At 46.2% G+C, this 21,617-nt stretch overlaps 2 protein-coding genes and 1 long non-coding RNA gene across 3 annotated transcripts; 1 reads left to right on the top strand and 2 right to left on the bottom strand.

Moving 5' to 3' along the window:
• The first annotated feature begins 4,050 nt into the window (after positions 1–4,050).
• On the top strand, positions 4,051–5,109 carry LOC136460373 (uncharacterized). The gene is made up of 4 exons (XM_066460099.1): positions 4,051–4,491; positions 4,558–4,770; positions 4,832–4,909; positions 4,969–5,109. The coding sequence occupies exons 1-4, from the start codon at positions 4,111–4,113 to the stop codon at positions 5,107–5,109; spliced, it is 813 nt and encodes a 270-aa protein (XP_066316196.1). The 5' UTR covers positions 4,051–4,110.
• Positions 5,110–14,112: 9,003 nt separating this feature from the next.
• On the bottom strand, positions 14,113–17,332 carry LOC136489731 (uncharacterized). The gene is made up of 6 exons (XR_010767429.1): positions 17,030–17,332; positions 16,647–16,744; positions 16,059–16,127; positions 15,911–15,982; positions 15,157–15,250; positions 14,113–14,404 (listed from the first exon to the last, which is right to left on the bottom strand). It is a non-coding gene; the product is annotated as an uncharacterized lncRNA (long non-coding RNA).
• A 399-nt stretch (positions 17,333–17,731) lies between these two features.
• Positions 17,732–18,133, bottom strand: LOC136460382 (uncharacterized). Its single transcript, XM_066460101.1, has one exon. The coding sequence runs from the start codon at positions 18,131–18,133 to the stop codon at positions 17,732–17,734; it is 402 nt and encodes a 133-aa protein (XP_066316198.1).
• Between the last annotated feature and the right edge of the window lie 3,484 nt (positions 18,134–21,617).

A 21,617-nucleotide genomic window follows, 5' to 3' on the forward strand; every position in this document is an offset into this window, starting at 1 on the left:
GGGTTCGACCTGTGTTGATTGTGTGTGTTTTGTAGGGCTGCCTCCCACGCCGCGTCCGTAGGGGCCGCCAGCGCCGTTCGTGCCGTGACCCCACCTTCCGAGGGGTCAAGCTTGTCATCTTCATCTTCGGAGGATCGGCGTGAGTTTTGCGAGCTCGTCCGTGGGGCGGACGAGGCCCACCACTGCTACTCCGACGCCACCCGCGAGGTGAGCCGGCTAGAGCGCTGTCTTGAGGCCGTTCAGGTGGTCCTCGAGGCATCGGAGAGGGAGACCACTACTGCACAGGCGGCGGCCACCGACGCCTAGGCCCACGTCGTGGGTAAGGATGCTTCTGTGTCTTGTTGTCTTGCTTGTCGTTTGTCATTCTTGATTTCCTTTTGATCTTCGTGTCCCCTCGTTGCCAGCGTTGGAGGAGCAGCTGGCGGCCTCCCGCCACGAGACGAAGGAAGCTCGCCTCTAGGAGGTTCTTCTGATGGAGGACCGCGAATGCGCGGTTGTGGCTGGAATCCATCAAGGAGCCGGCGTTGCGCTCGCCGCCCTACAGCTTCGCACCGGCCAGGATTTTCGTCGGGTGGCGCTCGGGTTCTCGGATCATGCCAGCTAGGCGAAGCGAGCGGAAATGATCGGTGGCTTTGTCGCCGCTGCTGCCGCCGTCGTGGCCGCTATGAACGTGGAGGACATCCTCCGCGGTGATGGCCAAGGGCCTTAGGTTGTACCTAGGGTCCTTTGATGAATAAGATTCTTCAGTTGGTGTTGTGCTTCTTTTTCTTTCGTGCGTCCGTTGTTGATCCGTTCGTCTGAATGCCATAGTCGCAACCTTGCCTGGGGATCGACCCGCGCAGTTTGGCTTGGTGCGACTCCGTTTTTGTGACCATGGTGTCGTAGGATAGGCCCGGCGACAACGCGCCTTGAGTCGTCTCCTTTTTCTTTGGATCATGATGATCTTCCCGGTGGGCATCGATGTGCGGTATGCTACGGTGTAGCCCCCGTGAGTGAACCGTGTCGTGAGGCACGCGCCGATCGACATAGGTTTCTTGGGCGCGCGCATCGTTAGAGCGTCGCTTTGACGTACGCTTATTAAGGCGTGCCGCAATCTCTGGGCTCGGAAGAGATTCATTGATGGTTATGTACAAAATTTTTAGCAGGCTAAGAGAAGCCTTGACATGAATGTTTAGCGCCCGCGCCACTGGTCGTAGCTTTCATCGCTCGCGGTGCCCGACACGCCGGGGCTTGGGACACAAGGCTCGCTATGTTGAGGAATGCGCCGTGTCGCAGACCCTCTGGCGCTCTTAGATTGCGCCGTTCTTCACTATGCCAGAAAAGCTCATTAGTGACGCATCCAGACTGTCATTAGTGACACGGAAAGGACATGTCACTTACATTGCGTCTGTGATGTGAAGAGATCAGTGACACGTTAACAATGGTCAGCAGCGACGCTGTTGATGCAAAAGTGGATCTGCAAACACAAAGGGCTAATACCCGAATCGATATCCAAAGCGTGCCAGTCGATTTGACCTGCTAATCGACAAGGATGAAGATACGAACACTTTGGTCCTGACAACAGCGATACGCCCGGAAGTCACGGCCAAGAGGTGTTCACGCGGAACTCGAGAATTGCCGAAGGTCGTATTGAAACAATGCAGCTCGCCGAATCAATGAGAACTCGTAAAAAGGAAAAAAAAATATGCAAATTGACGAAGTCGCCGAAAAGTAAGTAGATGCAAATAGGAGTAAAAATTGGTTTTGATATTGATTGATATATCTACTACATTGCCCCTTACTCCATATTTATACCCTGATCTAAAGAGACACAACCAAACACAACTAGGACACCAATCCCATATCTAAGGAAACACGGGACTCTTACATGAATCATACTCTAACTAATATAGAAAAGGAAATCAACTTCTATCTATTTCCCTGTCCGCCTCAATTACGATGGAAATCTCACCGTTCTCCTTCCCATCGGCATACTCCCTATTTCATCGGCAGTAGTCTTCAAGTCTTCCTTCATCGGCATACTCCCTGTTTCATCGGCAGTAGTCTTCAAGCCTCCTTTCATCGGCATACTCCATGTTTCATCGGCAGTAGTCTTCAAGCCTCCCTTCATCGGCATCGACAACAACACCTCCAACCTCATCGGCAACGCCCGAGTCCAAATCAACCTTTCCATCGACCATCACCAGCTATCGGCAACCATCTTTACAAGCTGGCTTTCATCGGCTATCCAAGTATTCAATAACTTCCCCCTTGCCGATTAGTCCACTCCGATTATTTTGACACGTGCAAAAAACGGTGTCAACACATGCCCCCCAATTTCGGAGTATAAAACCATTAATGCTCCGAAATTTACTCCAGATAACGCTTGCCTTCGCCCGATTACCGTAACTCATTCTCCAAGCCAAAACTTGATTTGTTATCAAATCCAATCAAATCTAATCTTGATTCACGCACTTCAGTAAATATCGCACAATCGCCAACCACTCTTGCCTTGATTATGGTTAAGATACCGAAACAATAACCCATCGGCAAGACCTTAACATGATAAAGCTGCCATTTTCAGAATTAAAATATCCTGTATCGATATCCCTTCCAAGTCATGATTACTTGTCATCAACTCATTTGTACAATCCCCTGATTATCGCGCGAACAGTTACCATATCCCTCTGAACCGCCTTGACCTATATGCGCGCGACATAGAGATAAGTCCAAAATACCCTTATTCCGGGCGGCTTATAAATAGATTTCTCCGGAACCCTCATTTTCTACCTTCAGCCTCCAATCCTTGGCATTCTCTCTCTCCGGCGGCGACTCCGACGAACAACCGCGCGACCCCAACCAACAAGAACCCTTCTCCGGCGCTAACTTCAAGTTCCGGCTCGTACTTCCACCTTCCTCAAGACAATGGCCATCAACTTCGACGTCCCCGCGGTTCGCTCCACTTCCATTGCCCTTTACTTTGATCTTTTCGCAAATTCATTCAGTTGGTGATTTTTCCTTTCTTCTGTTCTCTGGATTCTATAACCTTAGGAACTGTGCAACAAATTAGTTATCCCAACCGATCAGCCGCACGTTCAATGCCTTGGACCAATGGGCAACCCAGATCCAACTGATCTGATCAATGCAGAGGTTAACAGAATCCCCTTTAGAGCCCAAAATTTCTCTCTGAATTTGTGGAAAGACACATTCCGATCTTGGCCCAAAATCACCAAAGGGTGGAAAGATTGGTACTTGAGGGTTAATAGATCGATGCAAGTATACTGGGCAGAACGAAGGTTAGACCAATGCATTAGGCTCTCTATTGCCGATATGCAGAAAAATGAATCAATGATAATTGCAGCTGCTTATTTCTGGTCAGACACGACCAACACTTTTATGTTTGGACATGGCCCAGCTACCCCTACCCTTGCCGATATCCACATGCTTACTGGCTTGGACATCTCAACTGCCGATGAAGGCTCCATTTATGGCAGAAAGCCTGAATATAGGGTGAATACCCGCAACATCGGCGGTTGGACAGGATATATTCAAGAATACCAGAAGACCGGGACAGTTAACCAGAGGGAACATGCCACATTCCTGAATATGTGGTTAGAAAAATTTATCTTCTGTGGTCGATCAGTAGGACCAACCAACGCCTTCCTCCCTGCAGCTGAACTTTTGGCTAATGGCGTAAGGTTTCCTCTTGGCCGATACCTTCTGAGCTCCACTTATCATCTTCTTCATCAAGTGTCTCAGAAACTTTTGCTTGGCGAACCCATCGGCAACCTGGGAGGCCCGTGGTGGTTTATCAACATGTGGCTGAATGCCCATATGCACAAACGTTTGCAATGGGACTTTTTTGCTCAACAATTCCCACGAGAAATTGCTGAAGACTATGTGCTTGGGGATGATGAATCGGCAACACGCTCACCCCTCAATTTTGGTGAAGCCATAATTGTCCTTCCTGGAACAGAAGCCAACGAAGACCAAATCGGCAGATTCTTTCAAAGCTTCTACAATGGTCTTTCTCGTGATCATAGGGCCTGGGTGCCTTATATCGACGAAGAAAACAGATTCCCCCTTCTCTTCAACTTTGCCGATGACACTCTGAATCAAGATAATGAGCTCATGATGGCTATCATCACTCCCAGGGCAATTCCAGTAAACACATTCGGCAGCGGGAAAAACACCAACATTACGTATGAATTTTACAACCCATCGGCAGTATCCCGCCAATTGGCTTTTGGGCAACTGCCAATCAAACTTTGCTTTGCCGATGTGATCAAACCCAGGGAAACAATCACCTGCGGAACAGATTGGAACAAGGTAGTACAACTCTCCCCCGATGCCGATACTACAGATGTTGATATATCCACCTGGACACCAATATCTTTCATCACCGAGTCATATAAGCAATGGTGGCGAGAGTGGAAAGAACAACTGTTCGCAACTTCTGCTCACACATATCGGCACATGATCGACCCTGAATATGCCATCCCTGACGACGCGGTAAGTTTCCTTTAACTCCCTTCTGCTTTTCCCTTCATATATCAGTAACTGATTTTCTTGTAACAGGTTAACAACCCAGCACCATCGGTGAGCAAAAGTGGGAAACCCTTCAATCTCCGGCCTGTTTCCCCAACATCGCCGATCGGCTACAACGCTCCCACCTTAGCCGCTTTGACCCACCAGAAGATTCGTACCAAGACCATCACTTCCAAGTCCAAATTGGCTACATCCAGGGCTACTCCATCGGCTGCTGCTACAACCTTGGTCAAAGCATTTAAGGTAACAATCTTGTTTATTTTTACTTATGCCGGTCACAAACTGTATTAACCTTAATCATCAGGGGGTAAGAACTGCTACTGGATCGTCATCGGCAATTCCGCCGATATCAAGCACCACTTCTTTCGATGAACCTTCAGAGGTAGCTTCTTGACTTTACATTTTATCTGTTAAATATCATCTCTTACACTTGTTTTGCAGCAACAATTGGGTACATCGGCAAACGTACCAGATGTCCAAGCTTCACAATCAACAAGTGTCGATGCCCCCCAGCCAATCGTTGCCGATGCCCAAGCAAAGCGCAAAGCTTTAACAGATACTGAAGCACAGCCAAAACGATAAAGGTCTATGCCAATCCCTACACCTGCCCCAATGTCATTGGTCATCATACCTCAAGAGCCCACCACTGATGAAGTCACAGAGGATATCCCATCGGCAAGCTCAGCCGATCCCCCACATGACATACTCCAGGCTGCTTCCCCCAGTCAAGCATAGGAAATTGCCTTGAAACAGGTAAACCGATCAACCTAGCTGATTTACAATACTCATACTTACCCCTAACTGATCTCCTTTTCTCTCTCTCAGGAACAAGATTCCCCGAACAACCTATTTTCCTTTGCCATTGACATTTCTGACGACGATGGAGAGGAGACAAGTTCTTCCCTTGCACTGGGAACAATATCGGCAGAGACTAAATCCAAGTTGGAAACCCTCCTGAACTTGCTACAACAAGGTACCGCCCAACTGGTAGATGACTCGGACCCCGCAAAGGCAATTTTCAAAACAATTCGTGGCCAGGTCCCTGCCAATGTTGAAGAAGTACTTTTCCCAGCAGCTCACTTAGAAAGCCGCCAACTGCAATATCAACGGGCTGCTCAGCGCATTGCCGATAGAGCAGCTCAGGCTCAACTCAAGGAAGAGATGCTACGACTGAAACAGATTGCCGATGAGAAGCACAAGGGCATCGGCAACTTGCAGAATTCGGGCGCTGAACTTAAGCAGAAAATCTTAGATTTATCAGCAAGGAAGATGGCTCTATTGGCTGAATTGAAAGAAGTCGAGGCAGCCTTAACTCATGCCCAACAAGAAGAAAGCCAGCTACCCGATGCCATCAAGGCCCTTCAGCAAGAAAGAGACTTCCAGGCTCGCAAAGCCTTGGCCATGAAGAAAAGACTCAAGCCTGTGGAGGGTGTTGCCGATGACGATATCAAAGAAATGGAAGAAGCCGACCAGATTCGCCTGCGTGCGATATTAGCTATCCAATCCTTGTTGAACGTGTAATCTTATTTATTGTATCGGCACTTTATGAGACATTGGCATTCTTGCATAATTCTAGCCGATAGTACTGTTATCGGCACTTATACTTTTACGCATCCATCCAGATACTAGGATAATATTTCTTTAAATATTTTCCATTTAACGCTCTGGGAAACACAACCCCTTCGAGGGTTTCTAAAATATATGCATTACCAGGAACAGACTGATTTATCCGATATGGACCTTCCCAATTAGGAGACCACTTTCCAAACTTTGAACTTTTAGTCCCAATCGGTAAAATCAATTTCCAGACCAGATCTCCATCGGCAAACTCTTTTACTTTTACCTTCTTGTCATACCATCTAGCTACTCTTTTCTTATTTTCTTCGATACTAACTAAAGCCCTTAACCGATGACCCGCCACATCTTCCAACTCATCCTTCATAAGAGTATTATAATCATCGGCTGTCAGCTGATTTTGAGAACGTATTCGTCTAGAGCCAACCTTAATTTCCCAAGGCAATACTGCATCGTGTCCATATACTAACTGATAAGGCGTTACTTTGGTTGCACCATGACATGACATCCGATATGACCACAAGGCCTCATTTAATACTGTATGCCACCTCCTAGGATTTTCTTCAATTTTGCGCTTAATGAGTTTGATGATCCCTTTGTTAGAAGCCTCAGCTTGACCATTAGCTTGAGCATAATATGGAGAAGAATTTAAAATTTTAATTCCCATACCTACAGCAAACTCATCAAATTCTCCTGATGTAAACATAGTGCCCTGATCGGTAGTGATAGTCTGAGGAATACCAAATCGGTAAACAATATGCTCTTTCACAAAATCAATCATATTGACCGATGTCACCTTTTTTAAAGGAATTGCCTCAACCCACTTTGTGAAATAATCGGTAGCAACCAGAATAAATTTATGTCCTTTACTCGATGGCGGATAAATCTGACCAATGAGATCAATAGCCCATCCCCGGAATGGCCATGGTTTGATTATAGGATTCATAGCCGATGCAGGCGCTCTTTGAATATTACCAAACTTTTGACACCCCTGGCATCCTTTAAAATATTTAAAACAATCTTCAAGAACAGTCGGCCAATAGTACCCATTCCTTCTGATCATCCATTTCATCTTGAAAGCCGATTGATGTGCCCCACATACTCCTTCATGAATTTCACCCATCAAGCTTTTCGATTCATCATTGCTAACACATCTAAGTAAAACTCCATCTATAGTTCGATAATATAACTCATCATCGAGGAGCACATATTTGGTAGCTTGGAACCTTATACGTCTCTCAACCTTTCTATATGGATCCTTTAAATAATCGACAATCTCTTTCCTCCAGTCATCGGTATCAACTGCCGATGTTAACACTTCCTGAATAGGCTGATACCCTGAAGCATGCTGAGCTAGTCGATTAGCTTCCTCATTATGCAATCGAGAGATATGTTCAAGACGAAAACCTCTAAATCCTTTCAACAATTGCAAACATCTCTCATAATACGAAATCAAAGCTTCACTTCGGCATTCATAAATTCCAGCCAATTGATTTATAACTAGCATAGAATCACCAAAGATTTCAACAACATCGGCACGTATCTCCTTCAGCAATTCTAACCCTTTTATCAAGGCTTGGTATTCAGCTTGATTGTTTGTCGCTGTAGCAACAATCGGCAATGAAAACTCATACTTCCTTCCTTGAGGTGAAATTAACACAATGCCGATACCTGCTCCTTCACCACATGTGGACCCATCGAAGAAAAGTGTCCAGGGAGCAATCCCCAGAGAGTCCACTGTATTACAATGCTGAGTGACAAAATCAGCCATCACTTGCCCTTTAACTGCCTTAGTTGATTCGTAACGTAGTTCAAATTCTGATAATGCTAAAATCCATTTGCCGATTCTACCACTTAATATCGGCATCGACAACATATACTTGACCACATCGTCTTTGCATATGACCGTACATTCGGCAGATAACAAATAATGCCTTAATTTGACACAAGAAAAGTATAAACACAGACACAATTTTTCGATGGCCGAATACCTCGTCTCAGCATCCATTAATCTTCTGCTCAAATAATAAATAACACGTTCTTTCCCTTCAAATTCTTGAATAAGAGCTGAACCGATAACTGTATCATCAGTTGACAAATATAACCTGAAAGGCTTCCCATGTTGAGGTGGAACTAGCACTGGAGGATTTGATAAATATTTCTTAATTTCATCAAGGGCCAATTGCTGTTCAACTCCCCACACAAATTCCTGATCAGCTTTCAATTTAAGTAGTGGGCTGAAAGCCTTGATCTTACCCGACAGATTAGATATGAATCTTCTAATGAAACTAATCTTACCGATCAAAGATTGCAATTCAGTCTTATTGGCAGGAGCCATCACCTTGTTAATTGCATCAATAGACTTCCTACTGATTTCGATGCCCCGCTGATGCACCATAAAACCCAGGAATTGTCCTGCCGATACACCAAATGCACATTTATTAGGATTCATCTTCAATCCATGCTTCCTTGTGCACTCCAGTATCTTTCGCAGATCGGCCAAATGTGCTGTGATATCTCCAGACTTAATCACTACATCATCAATGTAGATCTCCACTAATGTGCCGATGTATTCATGAAAAATAAAGTTCATAGCTCTTTGATAAGTAGCACCGGCATTTTTCAAACCAAACGTCATGACTATCCACTCGAACAACCCCACATGACCTGGACATCTGAAAGCAGTCTTGGGAATATCTTCCTCAGCCATGAATATTTGATTGTAACCTGCATTACCATCCATGAAGCTGATAATTTGATGTCCAGCCGCAGCATCAATCAACAAATCAGCAATCGGCATTGGATAGCCATCCATCGGTGTGGCTTTGTTGAGATTCCTGAAATCAATACAGACACGAAGTTTTCCATTTTTCTTATAAACAGGAACCACATTAGAGATCCACTCTGCGTATCGACATTGCCGAATAAACTTTGCTTCAATTAATTTAGTTATTTCGGCCTTAATGTCAGGAAGTACATTAGGGTTGCATCGGCGCGCTGGCTGCTGATGTGGCCGAAATCCAGATTTGATAGGTAACCGATGTTCAACTATCGATCGGTCTAATCCAGGCATCTCAGTATAATCCCAAGCAAAACAATCTTTATATTCTTTTAACAAATCTGTTATTCGCTGCTTACACTTGGAATCTAACTTAGCACTAATAAAAGTAGGTCTTGACCTATCACCATCACCAATATCTACTTCTACTAAATCATCTGCCGATGTGAACCCTTGACCTAATTTTCCATCATCGGCAAACCTATCCATTAAAACTCCTCTTCAGAACCGACTGCTTGGATCGGTGGAATTTCATAATCAGCAACTCTAAGGAACTCTTTTTCCCAAGCTTCTCCTGATATGCATTTAGTTCGCTCATAAGTATCTGATTCTGCCGATGCAATGATATAAGAAGAATCACCAGGGACGACCTCAATCTTATCCCCAATCCACTGTACGAGGCATTGATGCATTGTAGAAGGAACACAACAATTAGCATGAATCCAATCCCTCCCTAGAAGCAGATTATATGCACCCTTGCCGTTGATAACAAAGAACGTCGTTGGCAAGGTTTTGCTGCCGATGGTCAATTCAACGCACACTGCCCCTTTAGCCGGTGACACATTGCCTTCAAAATCTTTCAACATCATATCAGTTTTGGTCAAGTCTTGATCTCCCTTACCAAGTTTCCGATACATCACGTAAGGCATAATATTAATCGCAGCCCCTCCATCAATAAGTACCTTAGACACAGGCTGCCCATCAACTCTGCCCTTCACAAATAAAGCCTTAAGATGCTGTCTCTCGTCATCGGTAGGTTTCTCAAAAACAGCCATCATTGGATCTAGTGTTAACTGAGCTACTTGATCAGAGAGAACAACTTCTTCCTCATTATCAGATAGTGCCAAAAACTCCATCGGCAACATGAATACCATATTAACATCTGCCGATGGACCCTTATTTTTGTGTTTTACCCGCCATTGCTGATGACCAGGCCTTTCATTGGAGGAATTTTCCTCTTGGTATAAATACTCCTGACGCTCACGTTGCATCCTCCTTCTCTGCGTCTTTGTCAGACCCTCTGGGCACCATCGAGGAAACTTGGTTTTCCAAACCGGCTGATAACAAGTCCTAGTTGGTTCTACACGACGTATATTAGGGTCCCTGTAGAATATTTCCTCATCGGGAACTCTTGCGTTTGCCATCTCCTCAAGCTCCTCTTGATTCCTTGGAAAATATCCAGCGCGTTTACCAAGCCTCTCATGTACACTAAGTCTGCCCCCCAGCCGATCATGCACTGATGCTCTGCCTCTGATCGGCTCATTGATAGACAAACCCTGATTCCCAAGTTGAAACCTCCTTTCTGAGCGATTGACCCCGTAATAACCATTACACTCAGGGCAATTTTCAACAGTTGGCAATTTAATACCTTCTTCCCAGCAATGGATGAAAAACGGACATCTCCAATGATCTTTATGTCGATTCCATTCTTCCTGACGTCTCACTCCTTGCTGTTGTCGATATCGGTCATTACGTTGACGCCAACCCTCCTGCTGCCTTCGATGAGTAATCACAATGCCAGGTCGAGGAGGATTTTTGGAACTACTGCTTTCTCCTAGCAAACCCTTACTTTTTGCATCATCGGTAGTTATCCGATGTTGGGGGTCCACTGACGCGTTTTTCTCAGCAGCCTCTGACGTCAATACCTTGGTCTTTCCTTTGGCATCCAACATATTTGCTGGAAAAGGGTGTTGATCAATTTTCATCGGCTTCTGGGCCTTGGAAGTACCAAACTTAATTCTCCCAGATTCAATAGCCGATTGTAACTGTTGCCTGAATACCTTGCACTCATTTGTACTGTGTGAAGTTGCATTGTGCCATTTGCAGTACAAGATCTTCTTCAACTCTTCTGCCGATGGGATCACATGATTAGGTGACAGCTTAATTTGGCCCTCTTGAAGCAAAAGATCAAATATTTTATCGGCCTTGGTGATGTCAAAGGTAAACTTTTCTGGCTCTTTTTGACCAAAGGGACATGATATCGGCTTTTTATTCTTAACCCACTCAGCTAAACCGATAACTGGTTCTTCATCAGAGTCAGAATCTCCTACTTCTTCAACAAATGATACCTTTTTACTCCAATTCTTTTTAGGTTCAAAAACCCTAGTATCTTGATCAGAGATCCTTTGCACAAGATGACTGAGGCTTTCAAACTCCTGAGAAGCATATCTGTCTTTAAGATGTGGCAATAACCCTTGGAAAGCCAGATCGGCAAGCTGCCGATCATCCAGCACCAGGCTGTAGCACTTATTTTTTACATCTCGTAGCCTTTGCACAAAGCTCTCTACCGATTCATCATTACGCTGTCTCAATTTTACTAAATCGGTAAGCTTCTTTTCATGGATTCCAGCAAAGAAATACTTATGGAATTGTTTTTCTAGATCAACCCAAGTAATAATAGAATTTGGTGGTAATGAAATAAACCATGTAAATGCTGATCCAGACAAAGATGATGAAAATAATCGAACTCTTAATTCATCTCTGTTAGCTGCTTCTCCACATTGAATAATGAAGCGATTGACATGTTCCATTGTTGATGTATCATCTTGCCCAGAGAATTTAGTGAAATCCGGTACTTGTACCGATTTGGGAGAGGAATTAAATCGTATGCAGGAGGGTATGGAGTCCGATAAGAATAAGTATTAACCTTGGGCTTTATCCCAAACTGATCCTTCATAATTTCTGCTATCTTATCGGCCCAAAAAGCATCAGCCTCCTGCTGACGAACCGGTTGAATTTCTACAGGTGCCTGCTGACATCCCTCCACATATCTTTGTGGCCCACGATCTCCAGCAATCGGCATATTTGCCGTTACTTGTGGTCCATTAGCCTGTTGGAAAGGATTCATCGGCTGGGCTGCCGATGCTTGATTCTGGAAACCAGCTTGCATATGACCTTGTTGAATCCCTGCAACCTGCTGATTTCGCTGAACTGCATGTTGAACAGGTAACTGTCCTGACCAATCATTATTAGAACTCATCGGTACAAAACTTACCGATGGCTGGTAACTTGCTGATATTGTTGGATAATTAAAACCGGTTTGAGGCATGAACTGAACCCCAGTTTGACTCATAGCAGGGGTTTTCTGCTGCATCGGCAGTAAGCTCGCCGATGGACTTGAATTGAATGTTTGAACCATAGGCATCTGGAAACCTCCTGAAGTTGGTTGCACAGAAGTAGTTGCGGCATATTGAGGCACTTGAGCCATCGGCGAAACGGCCGATGGTATAGGCGCTCTTCCTACTGCATCAAACCCTTGAGGTAATCTAGGATTGAAAGCAGATGACTCCGGAGGCATGCCATATCCCCACCAATTAGTAGGAATCTGGCTATTCTGAGACACAGGGCCTGACATAGCTGATGCCGATAGATCTGTATTAAGCTGAACTCGCCCTCCTGGTAGTACCTGATCTGATCGTATCGGTGTAGATTGAATATTAGGTAAACCTGCCAATACTGGAGGGGAAGTAACTTCTGTACCCACAACGGCCGAGGGAGCCGATGGAGTTTTGACAGATGCCGGCTCTGGTTGATGATAGGCAGGCCCAACGTAATGTGGTGCCGCTTGTCCTTCTTTGAGAGTTCGAACCACAGTATTATGAACAGTATTGGACAGCACATTGGAATGATTAATCAAAGCATGATTTACTGCAGAATTAACCATCTCTTGAAGTTTACCAGGATTGGAGTCAAAGGTAACCTGCCGAGGCAACGGCAAATCTTGCTTCTGGATGACTTGTCCACTCTTGTTCAAGCTAAACGATCTCAGACAAAGCTGCTTGTATTCTTCTACAGCCTTTTCCATAGCCTGCCTCTGTTCTTCCTTGAGATCTTCTTCTGATACTGCGATAATGTTCCCTGAATCGATCTCGGGATTGAACATATTGATTGATTGGTCCCACCGGGCGTGCCAAAAGATGTGTTGATGCAAAAGTGGATCTGCAAACACAAAGGGCTAATACCCGAATCGATATCCAAAGCGTGCCAGTCGATTTGACCTGCTAATCGACAAGGATGAAGATACGAACACTTTGGTCCTGACAACAGCGATACGCCCGGAAGTCACGGCCAAGAGGTGTTCACGCGGAACTCGAGAATCGCCGAAGGTCGTATTGAAACGATGCAGCTCGCCGAATCAATGAGAACTCGTAAAAAGGAAAAAAAAATATGCAAATTGACGAAGTCGCCGAAAAGTAAGTAGATGCAAATAGGAGTAAAAATTGGTTTTGATATTGATTGATATATCTACTACATTGCCCCTTACTCCATATTTATACCCTGATCTAAAGAGACACAACCAAACACAACTAGGACACCAATCCCATATCTAAGGAAACACGGGACTCTTACATGAATCATACTCTAACTAATATAGAAAAGGAAATCAACTTCTATCTATTTCCCTGTCCGCCTCAATTACGATGAAAATCTCACCGTTCTCCTTCCCATCGGCATACTCCCTATTTCATCGGCAGTAGTCTTCAAGTCTTCCTTCATCGGCATACTCCCTGTTTCATCGGCAGTAGTCTTCAAGCCTCCTTTCATCGGCATACTCCATGTTTCATCGACAGTAGTCTTCAAGCCTCCCTTCATCGGCATCGACAACAACACCTCCAACCTCATCGGCAACGCCCGAGTCCAAATCAACCTTTCCATCGACCATCACCAGCTATCGGCAACCATCTTTACAAGTTGGCTTTCATCGGCTATCCAAGTATTCAATAACTTCCCCCTTGCCGATTAGTCCACTCCGATTATTTTGACACGTGCAAAAAACGGTGTCAACAGACGCATATAGCAGAGACTCGTCTCTGAAGTGGGTCACATGTGACGCGTGTAGCCAAACACGCCTCGAGGAAGAACTCATCAGCGACGCAATTTTTATGGACGCATCACTGATGGCAATTTACAAAAACAAAAAAAAAAGAAAAAACCTCTACTAGGATCCTATATACGTCATTCATGTTTCATCCATTCCAGTAATCAAATTCTTTATACAAATTATATACAAAGCAATCAAATTCTTTATACAAACTGATACACAAAGCTAAGAAATCACATCCACCTAGCAACAAAAGCAGCAGTGCAGACTGTACAGAAAAGTTACAAGAGAAAGCAGTAATTTCCCTGGGTTCAACTTCAGTGCAGCCCCATATAAAGGATGGTTCTTTGACTTGGCCTCCCTTGCTGGATCATAATCGGCATTGTTGACAGAAGGTGGACTCAGCTATTATTTGTTGCAAGCTGATACATGCAAAGACCAAGAGCATAATTAAAAGATGAAGGGAGAGAGCATAGCATTATTCAAACATTGCAGACTGGTTCCCCTGACATGTACACAATGCTAGAAATGATAATAGCAGTTTCTGTCTACTCAAGACAATTGTATATGTACACAGATGCTGCAATCATTAGTTGACTTTTCTAATCTCTGAGTATAGCAAAGTGATACAACTAATTACACAATAACAGCAAATGTACACTATTCAGCCAAACGTTGCTATTTTGACTACTGATGAGTGGATCCAATGATCCATAGTTGCAGACTAAAGGGAAAAAGGAGAGTACAAGCGGAAGGCATCAGATAGAACACATTTTCAAATATATATTATTAATACTCAACTCCATTTTTAAGAGCAAAGTACTATTTTTCGCTGTTAGATGTACATACATGCTAGATCTCGGAAGTGGTAATATGCAGGCAAGGAAAAATGACTTAAAAAAGGATAAAAGGATAGAGTACTCACAGGCATCAAATTACTTGGAAGAAAAGAACATACTGAACCATTCGGATTTATGCAGAACTGCACAACAGTTCTTCTCAGTACCTAGACATTTCTATTTATTTGGTGTACTTGGGACAGATAATCTAAATTAAGACAACTCCAGTTTGACAGTTGAAGCTACTATGATAGTTTAAGAACCTCATGGTACCATGAAAAATAGACAATATGCATCCAGTTGGCTACACTATACAATTTACAACTGAAAAATACCTCAGTTTTTGCATTGAGCAGTATCTGCACGAGCCTCATTTCTGGATACTCTGTAACATAAACACAATCTGCATGTTGAAGGCTGTAGGCTAGCCTGTAACATAAGCATTGTATATTATAGTCAGTACAATCAACCACTTATTTAGAAGTGACCATTCAGCTAACATATAGAGTGACCACAGGCTAACTATCCATTTTCAGCTAACTGATAGAGTGACCATTCATGTGCTTAAATCGAACTCAAAAGTCAGAACAGCAACATTAGGGACCAAGTAACAGGTTCAGCCTTGTTAAATAATATGAAAAACACTCTTTTAAGTTCAGTAGATGATGAATACATGAATGAATAATAAAAAACTGGAAAAGTATGAAGGCTTGTAACCAATACCAGACATCCCAATTCTAATCAATCACATATAGTAGCAGGTATTCATTGCAGAAAACAAGGGAACTACAGGGCGCACAATTAAGCTTTAATTTCTATTATGATGAGTCCAACAGAAGGCAGAGCAGCATATATGACTGACAATACATATATACACCTGTGATTAGATCAGACCCGAATACAAATAGCTCAGGAAAGAAAAATCACACACAACGTTGTTAAATTTGTGAGCTGATTAAACAAATCACTGATGTTTGAGAGCTGATTGTGACCAAGATTTCTACACCAAGGAGAGTGAAAGATATAAGCCAAATCTTATCAAAGTGCTCAAAGAAAACAACCTAGTACAATTCTCAAAAGGCAACTTACAAATTCCTAAGTGCAACCATCTAGGAGATGGAGTAAGGTGCTGTCCCAGTGAAGGTGTTTCCTGCAAGATTTCTGCATACCAGGTAGTTCTACGTAAGACCTAAAAATATTAATAGGAATAATGAGGTACACATCAAACATGACTCACAAGCTCTGGAGATTAGGAGGAAGATTATTAGAAATGCCACTGCCTTCAAGATTATTGTTGCTCATCTCCCTGCAGAACACTAAAGTACGATGAACACAAGAAAATGACATGTTGTCTGTAAACATCCGAGCATTGACAATTAAGAGAGCATGTGAGATCAAAATTACAACTAAACTAGTAGTCAGCTGGTTCATGTTATAGCCCCAGGTGTCGTTAAGCCGTATCCCAGATAACTGAATACAGCATCTCAGAATTCAGTATTTCTTTAGAGCACTTATATAAATTCAGTGACGTGTGGACAGCACACCCGTATCTGAACCCAAATTTCACTGATTCAACAAGAAAATTTCCTACAGAGTTGTGGACTGCACACCTAGCCAAATTTCACGAACCAGTCATATATACCAAACTGATTTTTTGCTACAGTTGACAAACGAAAAAAATCCAAAACCTTTCACTCAAAGCATTAATGGAGGATCAGAGAAGGATATCTAAGTGAATGGAACGAACCCCTTCACAAGGTTGCTTCTGTCTAATGCTACGCTAGATTTGCGATGACTTGTACCAAAAAAGATGAGAAAACACTACCAGCTCTAGCCGCATTCACAATTTGCTGAGCCTCCTGCACCGCAGCCAGCAACTGCTGGATCCCACTCTGGTGCCAGTTCGCGTCCATCTCTCAGCTCCTGGGCAAAACAAAAGTACCGTGATTCAGATTCAGAAACAGACCTGAACTGTTTCAGATCAAACAAAGGCGCGTAAACCTAGATCGGCACATTATGCCAGATGTCAACTTTCATGCCATAGTCCAGATATTCCATCACACGGCAGAGGGACCAACAAATCCGCGACGTATTACAAGAGCTCGCATCGCATTAGCAAATTTCATGCCATCGAATGGATCCGGCTCCGTGGCAACGATCCGTGTGAAGAAAGAGACCTGAAATGCTGGGATCTCGGTGCGGGGTTACCTGATCTGGATCGGGGCGGGCGGGCTCGGCGGCCAGAGCGGAGGGCGGTGGAGCAGGTGCTGAGATTGGGGAACAAATTGAGTTCTCTGGAGGAGGCAAGACGAGGCGCGAGGTGACCGGGGAGGCAGCCGCGAGGCGCTGGTTGACGGGCACGGGGGAGGAGGGGATCCGACGAGAGAGGCTCGTCCCCAACCAGATCTAGTCCTGGAGTTCGGAGAAGAGACGAGGAGGAGGAGGTGGGGAGAGGAGAAGGGCCGGCGCAGAATGGGGATGCGGACGGGGAGGGGCGGCGCGGACGGGGAGACCTGGCGGACGTGAGGCCGTGGCATAACTATAGTTCATTTTATTTTCGGGTCCGTGGATGGGTCCGTCACTGCTACCTTATGTACACGAGTGACGCGTTTTGTCTGTAGATGAGTGATGCGTTTTGTTGAAACGAGTCACTGATATGTGCAGCCTGGAGATGTGTTTCGTTGGAGCTGATACACCAGTGACGTGTTTTGACTTCACCCGTCTCTAATCAGATATCAGTGACACGTTTCAGTTTCAAGTCACTGAATATAGTATCTCCTTTGTGCAGTTTTGGCATAGTGCTTGAGCCGTGTTGTTGCCTGCCTTGCCGCGTGCCTCGGTCGAGGTCGAAGAGCGTGTCCTTCATGTGCTCCCCTACCGCGCTGGGAAATCGTGTTCGGGATTAGCCCCCTAGGGCTGGCTCGTAGCTGTCGCGATGTCGTAGTTCTCCCGTTCGCAGAGGTGGGCCTGCTGAAGGTCGCCACCTATAGTGATGACCCCGTGTGGGCCAGGCATCTTGAGCTTTAGGTAGGTGTAGTTGGGGACGGTCATGAACTTGGCATAGCATGGCCGACCCAGTATGGCGTGATAGGCGCTAGGGAAGTCCGCTATTTCGAAGGTGAGCATCTCCGTGCGGAAGTTGGCTCGACCCCCAAACGTCACGGGTAAGTTGACTAGCCCGAGGGGGACGGCTTGGAGCCCGGGTATGACATCGTGGAACGGAGCGCTGGATGGTCGTATGGCTGCCCGTGAAAGCCCCATAGCGTCGTAGTTCTCGGCGTTGAGAAGGTTGAGGCTGCTTTCGCTGTCCATAAGGACTCGAGATAGGCGGGTCTTGCCGATGATCGGGTCCACAACGAGGGGAAGCGTCCCGGTCGTGGGATGTGGTCAGGGTGATCCTTTTAGTCGAAAGTGATAGCGGTTTTCCGACCATTTCAGGAAGGTCGGGACAGCTTCTCCCAGGGCGACCGCGTTGACCTCCCTAGCCGTGAGCTTCTGCCGGCGTTTGGACTCGTACGCCATAGGTCCGCCGAAGATCATGAGGCACCCTCTTGGGTTGGGATACGCATCCCCCTTCTCTTCATTGTCAGCGGGCCCGGACGGCGTGTCCGTGCTGGTCATCTTGTAGTCACCACTGAAGTAGCGCTTGATAAGGTCGCACTCCTCAAGGGTGTGCTTGACCGGATAGCCGTAGTTGCGGCACGACATCTTGACTATCCTGTCAAAATTGACACGGTTGATCTTGCCAGTTTTCTGCTTGTGGACCCTATCGATGGCCGCGACGAACTCGTTGTCGCGGTGCATCCAGATGTCCTTCTGGCCCTTTATTCGTCAATTGCGGTACCTAGCCTCGTCCGCGGGTTCAGCTTCAGAGTTGCCCTTATGTTTGTAGAAGGTTGCATGGACGGCCTCCTCGTCGGAGGCGTGGCTTGTTGCGAGGTCGAGCAACTCCCGCGTCGTTCGCGGTTTGTAGCGTTTGAGCTCGTGAATGAGCGCTTCGTTGGTCGTACCAGAGATAAACGCTCCGATCACATCCGCATCCATGATATCAGGAAGCTTGTTGCACTGCTTAGAAAAGCGGCAGATGTACTCGCGTAGAGTCTCTCCTGCTTTTTGTTTGCAGACTTTGAGGTCCTAGGAATTTTGAGGGCGCACGTACATGCCCTAAAATTTCCCTACAAAGATGCGCTTTAAGTCTGCCCATGAGTGGAAGCTGTTCACGGGGAGATGCTCGAGCCATGCTCGGGCTCTTTCCTCAAGGTAGAGCGGCAAGTATTGGATGATAAAGAGGTCGTCGTCCACCCTGCCTGCCCGACAGGCAAGGTGAAAGTCTTCCAACCACATGGCAGGGTTGGAGTCCCCGGAGTACTTGACGATGTTTGGCGGCGCGTGGAAGCGCGCCGGGAATGGAGTCTACCGGATCTTTTTTGTGAACGCCTACGAGCCGTAGGCGTCTGGGCTCAGGCTACGTTGAGTGTCCCGCACCCTAGGATGCTGGCCATGGCTGTCCGGGTCACTATCACCATAGTGTAATTGATCTTCGACCGTCTAGTTTGGCCTAGGGCGCCTGACGCCTTGAGTTGGATGGGCGTTGTGGTGTCCAACATAGCAGCTGCACGATGGGGAGGGTTCCCGCCTGTGTGCCATGCCGTCGTCGTCTGGTCGGAGCATGCTTGGTGCGTGGTGTCCTTCGAGGGCGCCACATGCCGAGGAGATGTGTATGAGGCTGGCCTCGGGATGTCGCCTCCCTGTGTAACTTTGAGCCTGCTGTATCGCTGCGATTTCTAGCAAGTCTCGCAGTTCCTGATGGACGCACTTTCCCTCATCAATCGAGGGCTCAGGGACAGTCCGCTTGATCATGGAGGCCGTCGTGATGTTCTGGCTGGCTCGAGGGAAGACAAGTGTCTCCCTACTGCCCTATTGGATTTGATCATACACATGGCGTGCCCACGCCCGCGCGCCCTCGGCGTCGAGGTGTTACGGGCTAGGGCATCCATCGTCGTGGCATTCGTCAGCCTAATAAGCTTCTTAGGCCCTAGCTCGTTCCAGGCATTCCTGGTCATACTCAGCCTGTTACCCAGGGGTGCGTGGAATCGGATAGGCATCGTCCTCTACATCCTCCATCGGTGCTGCACCATCCTCCGAGAGATGCAACATGTTGCACTCCCTCGAAGAATGGCAGCTCCCCTTAGAATCAGACTCAGAGTCTGTGTTCTTAGGGGTGGCCAGTAGGAGGTCATAGAGGGACTCCAGATCCCTCTCCATCATCCCCACAAACCTAGGGGAATCTGGTATCGTTGTTCGGCCGTTGCGCCTGGCCAGCTCTTGCTCAAAGAGCGCTATTGCGTCCCTTATTTTAGAGGGCAGTGGAATGCTAGGATCCAGAATTTGACCTCTGGCGACAAGGGCCCACCTTCGGAGAGCTAGGCAAAAGCGTTTGCCAACACGTAAAACACGTGTCGGCTCAACTCTGGCTTGAGGTTCACCCCGAGATAGGCGTCGACTCAGCATGCTAGCGCATCGGAGTCGACGATCGCAGGACCGGCTCGGGCCGGTCCGTGATCAGGCGTCGAGATGTGCGGCAGAACTGCATTCTCTTCGCTTAGTCGCAGCCAACCCAGGCGGTCGGCCATGAAGTCCAAGTCCCAAAGCGCAAGGCTTGGCCGGGGAGAAGACTGTCTACGGGAGCTAGCCTGTTGATGTAGGCAAACTCGAGGCTTCCGAAGCAGATGCGGCCGCCGAGGGCCACGCTAAGAGCAAGTCCGACATAAGTGCAGGGAATCATCGCTTCCTTTTCTATGATCGAGAGTGCGCGACTGTCCCCTACCTAGCGTGGGTGACCGGGTGGGCAAGACGGTTCAGATTACCCGATGGGCAACGAAGACACAATTCAGATTACCCGGTGGGCAACAACGACCCGGTTTAGATTACCTGGTGGGTGGGCGACCGGGTGGACGAGATGGTTCAGATTATTGAGAAATGCAGAGTTTTCTAGTTCTCTTTCTAATCTGCATATTTCTTTCTATTCACATTTTAGTGCACACGCAAGAAAGTCCGAATGTCGTTCATTTGATCTCGTCGGACAGCTGCGAGTAGAATTATTGCCTAGGTACGATGTCTTTTGATCTCATCGGACATGTCTTAGTAGTAGTAGCAGTAGGAGTGGCTTCGGTCTAATATAGCGAACCATGCAGCAATGATTTTATTTGGACAAGTCTCGCCTCCATCTAATGCAGAACACAGGAGGCATAGCTGTTGATTTTTTACTGCACACGTAAGAAAGTCCGCCCGCTCTACATTTCATCTCATAGGACAGTATATAGTGTCGTCTGAACATTTGAAAGTCATAGTAAATTGAGTGCATTTGTTCATAGCTGACAAAAGTACTCTAGCCCCACGTCATACATTAAAAAACGTTATTTTTTATGGGAGTAGAACTTGCCTGATCGGCTGTGCTACAAACAATAGCTACACTGGCTATGGCTTCATGCATGAAGTAGTAAGGTACGTCAGTTGGATTCGTGAAGCAGCAGCGTCAACCATAGTCTAGGGAGTGCAGTCGATCATAACCTATGAAACCATGTACAATAGCCATCTCTAGCTAGTTGCCGCCCTTTGGCTACTGTGAGCCTACGTCTGCTGGGGTTGGAGTGCACTATATAGTCCACCGGATGACAGAAGGTCTGGCCATCTAAAATATTCACTACTTGGATACTAGTAATGATGAATGTCGTGCGGTCAAGTCAGAAGCCTGTTCCAGCCCTAGCATCCCTGTGTGTACAAAGCCTGGCCTCAC

This window comes from Miscanthus floridulus, chromosome 1 (assembly GCF_019320115.1).
Source record: "Miscanthus floridulus cultivar M001 chromosome 1, ASM1932011v1, whole genome shotgun sequence".
Taxonomy (NCBI): domain Eukaryota; kingdom Viridiplantae; phylum Streptophyta; class Magnoliopsida; order Poales; family Poaceae; genus Miscanthus; species Miscanthus floridulus.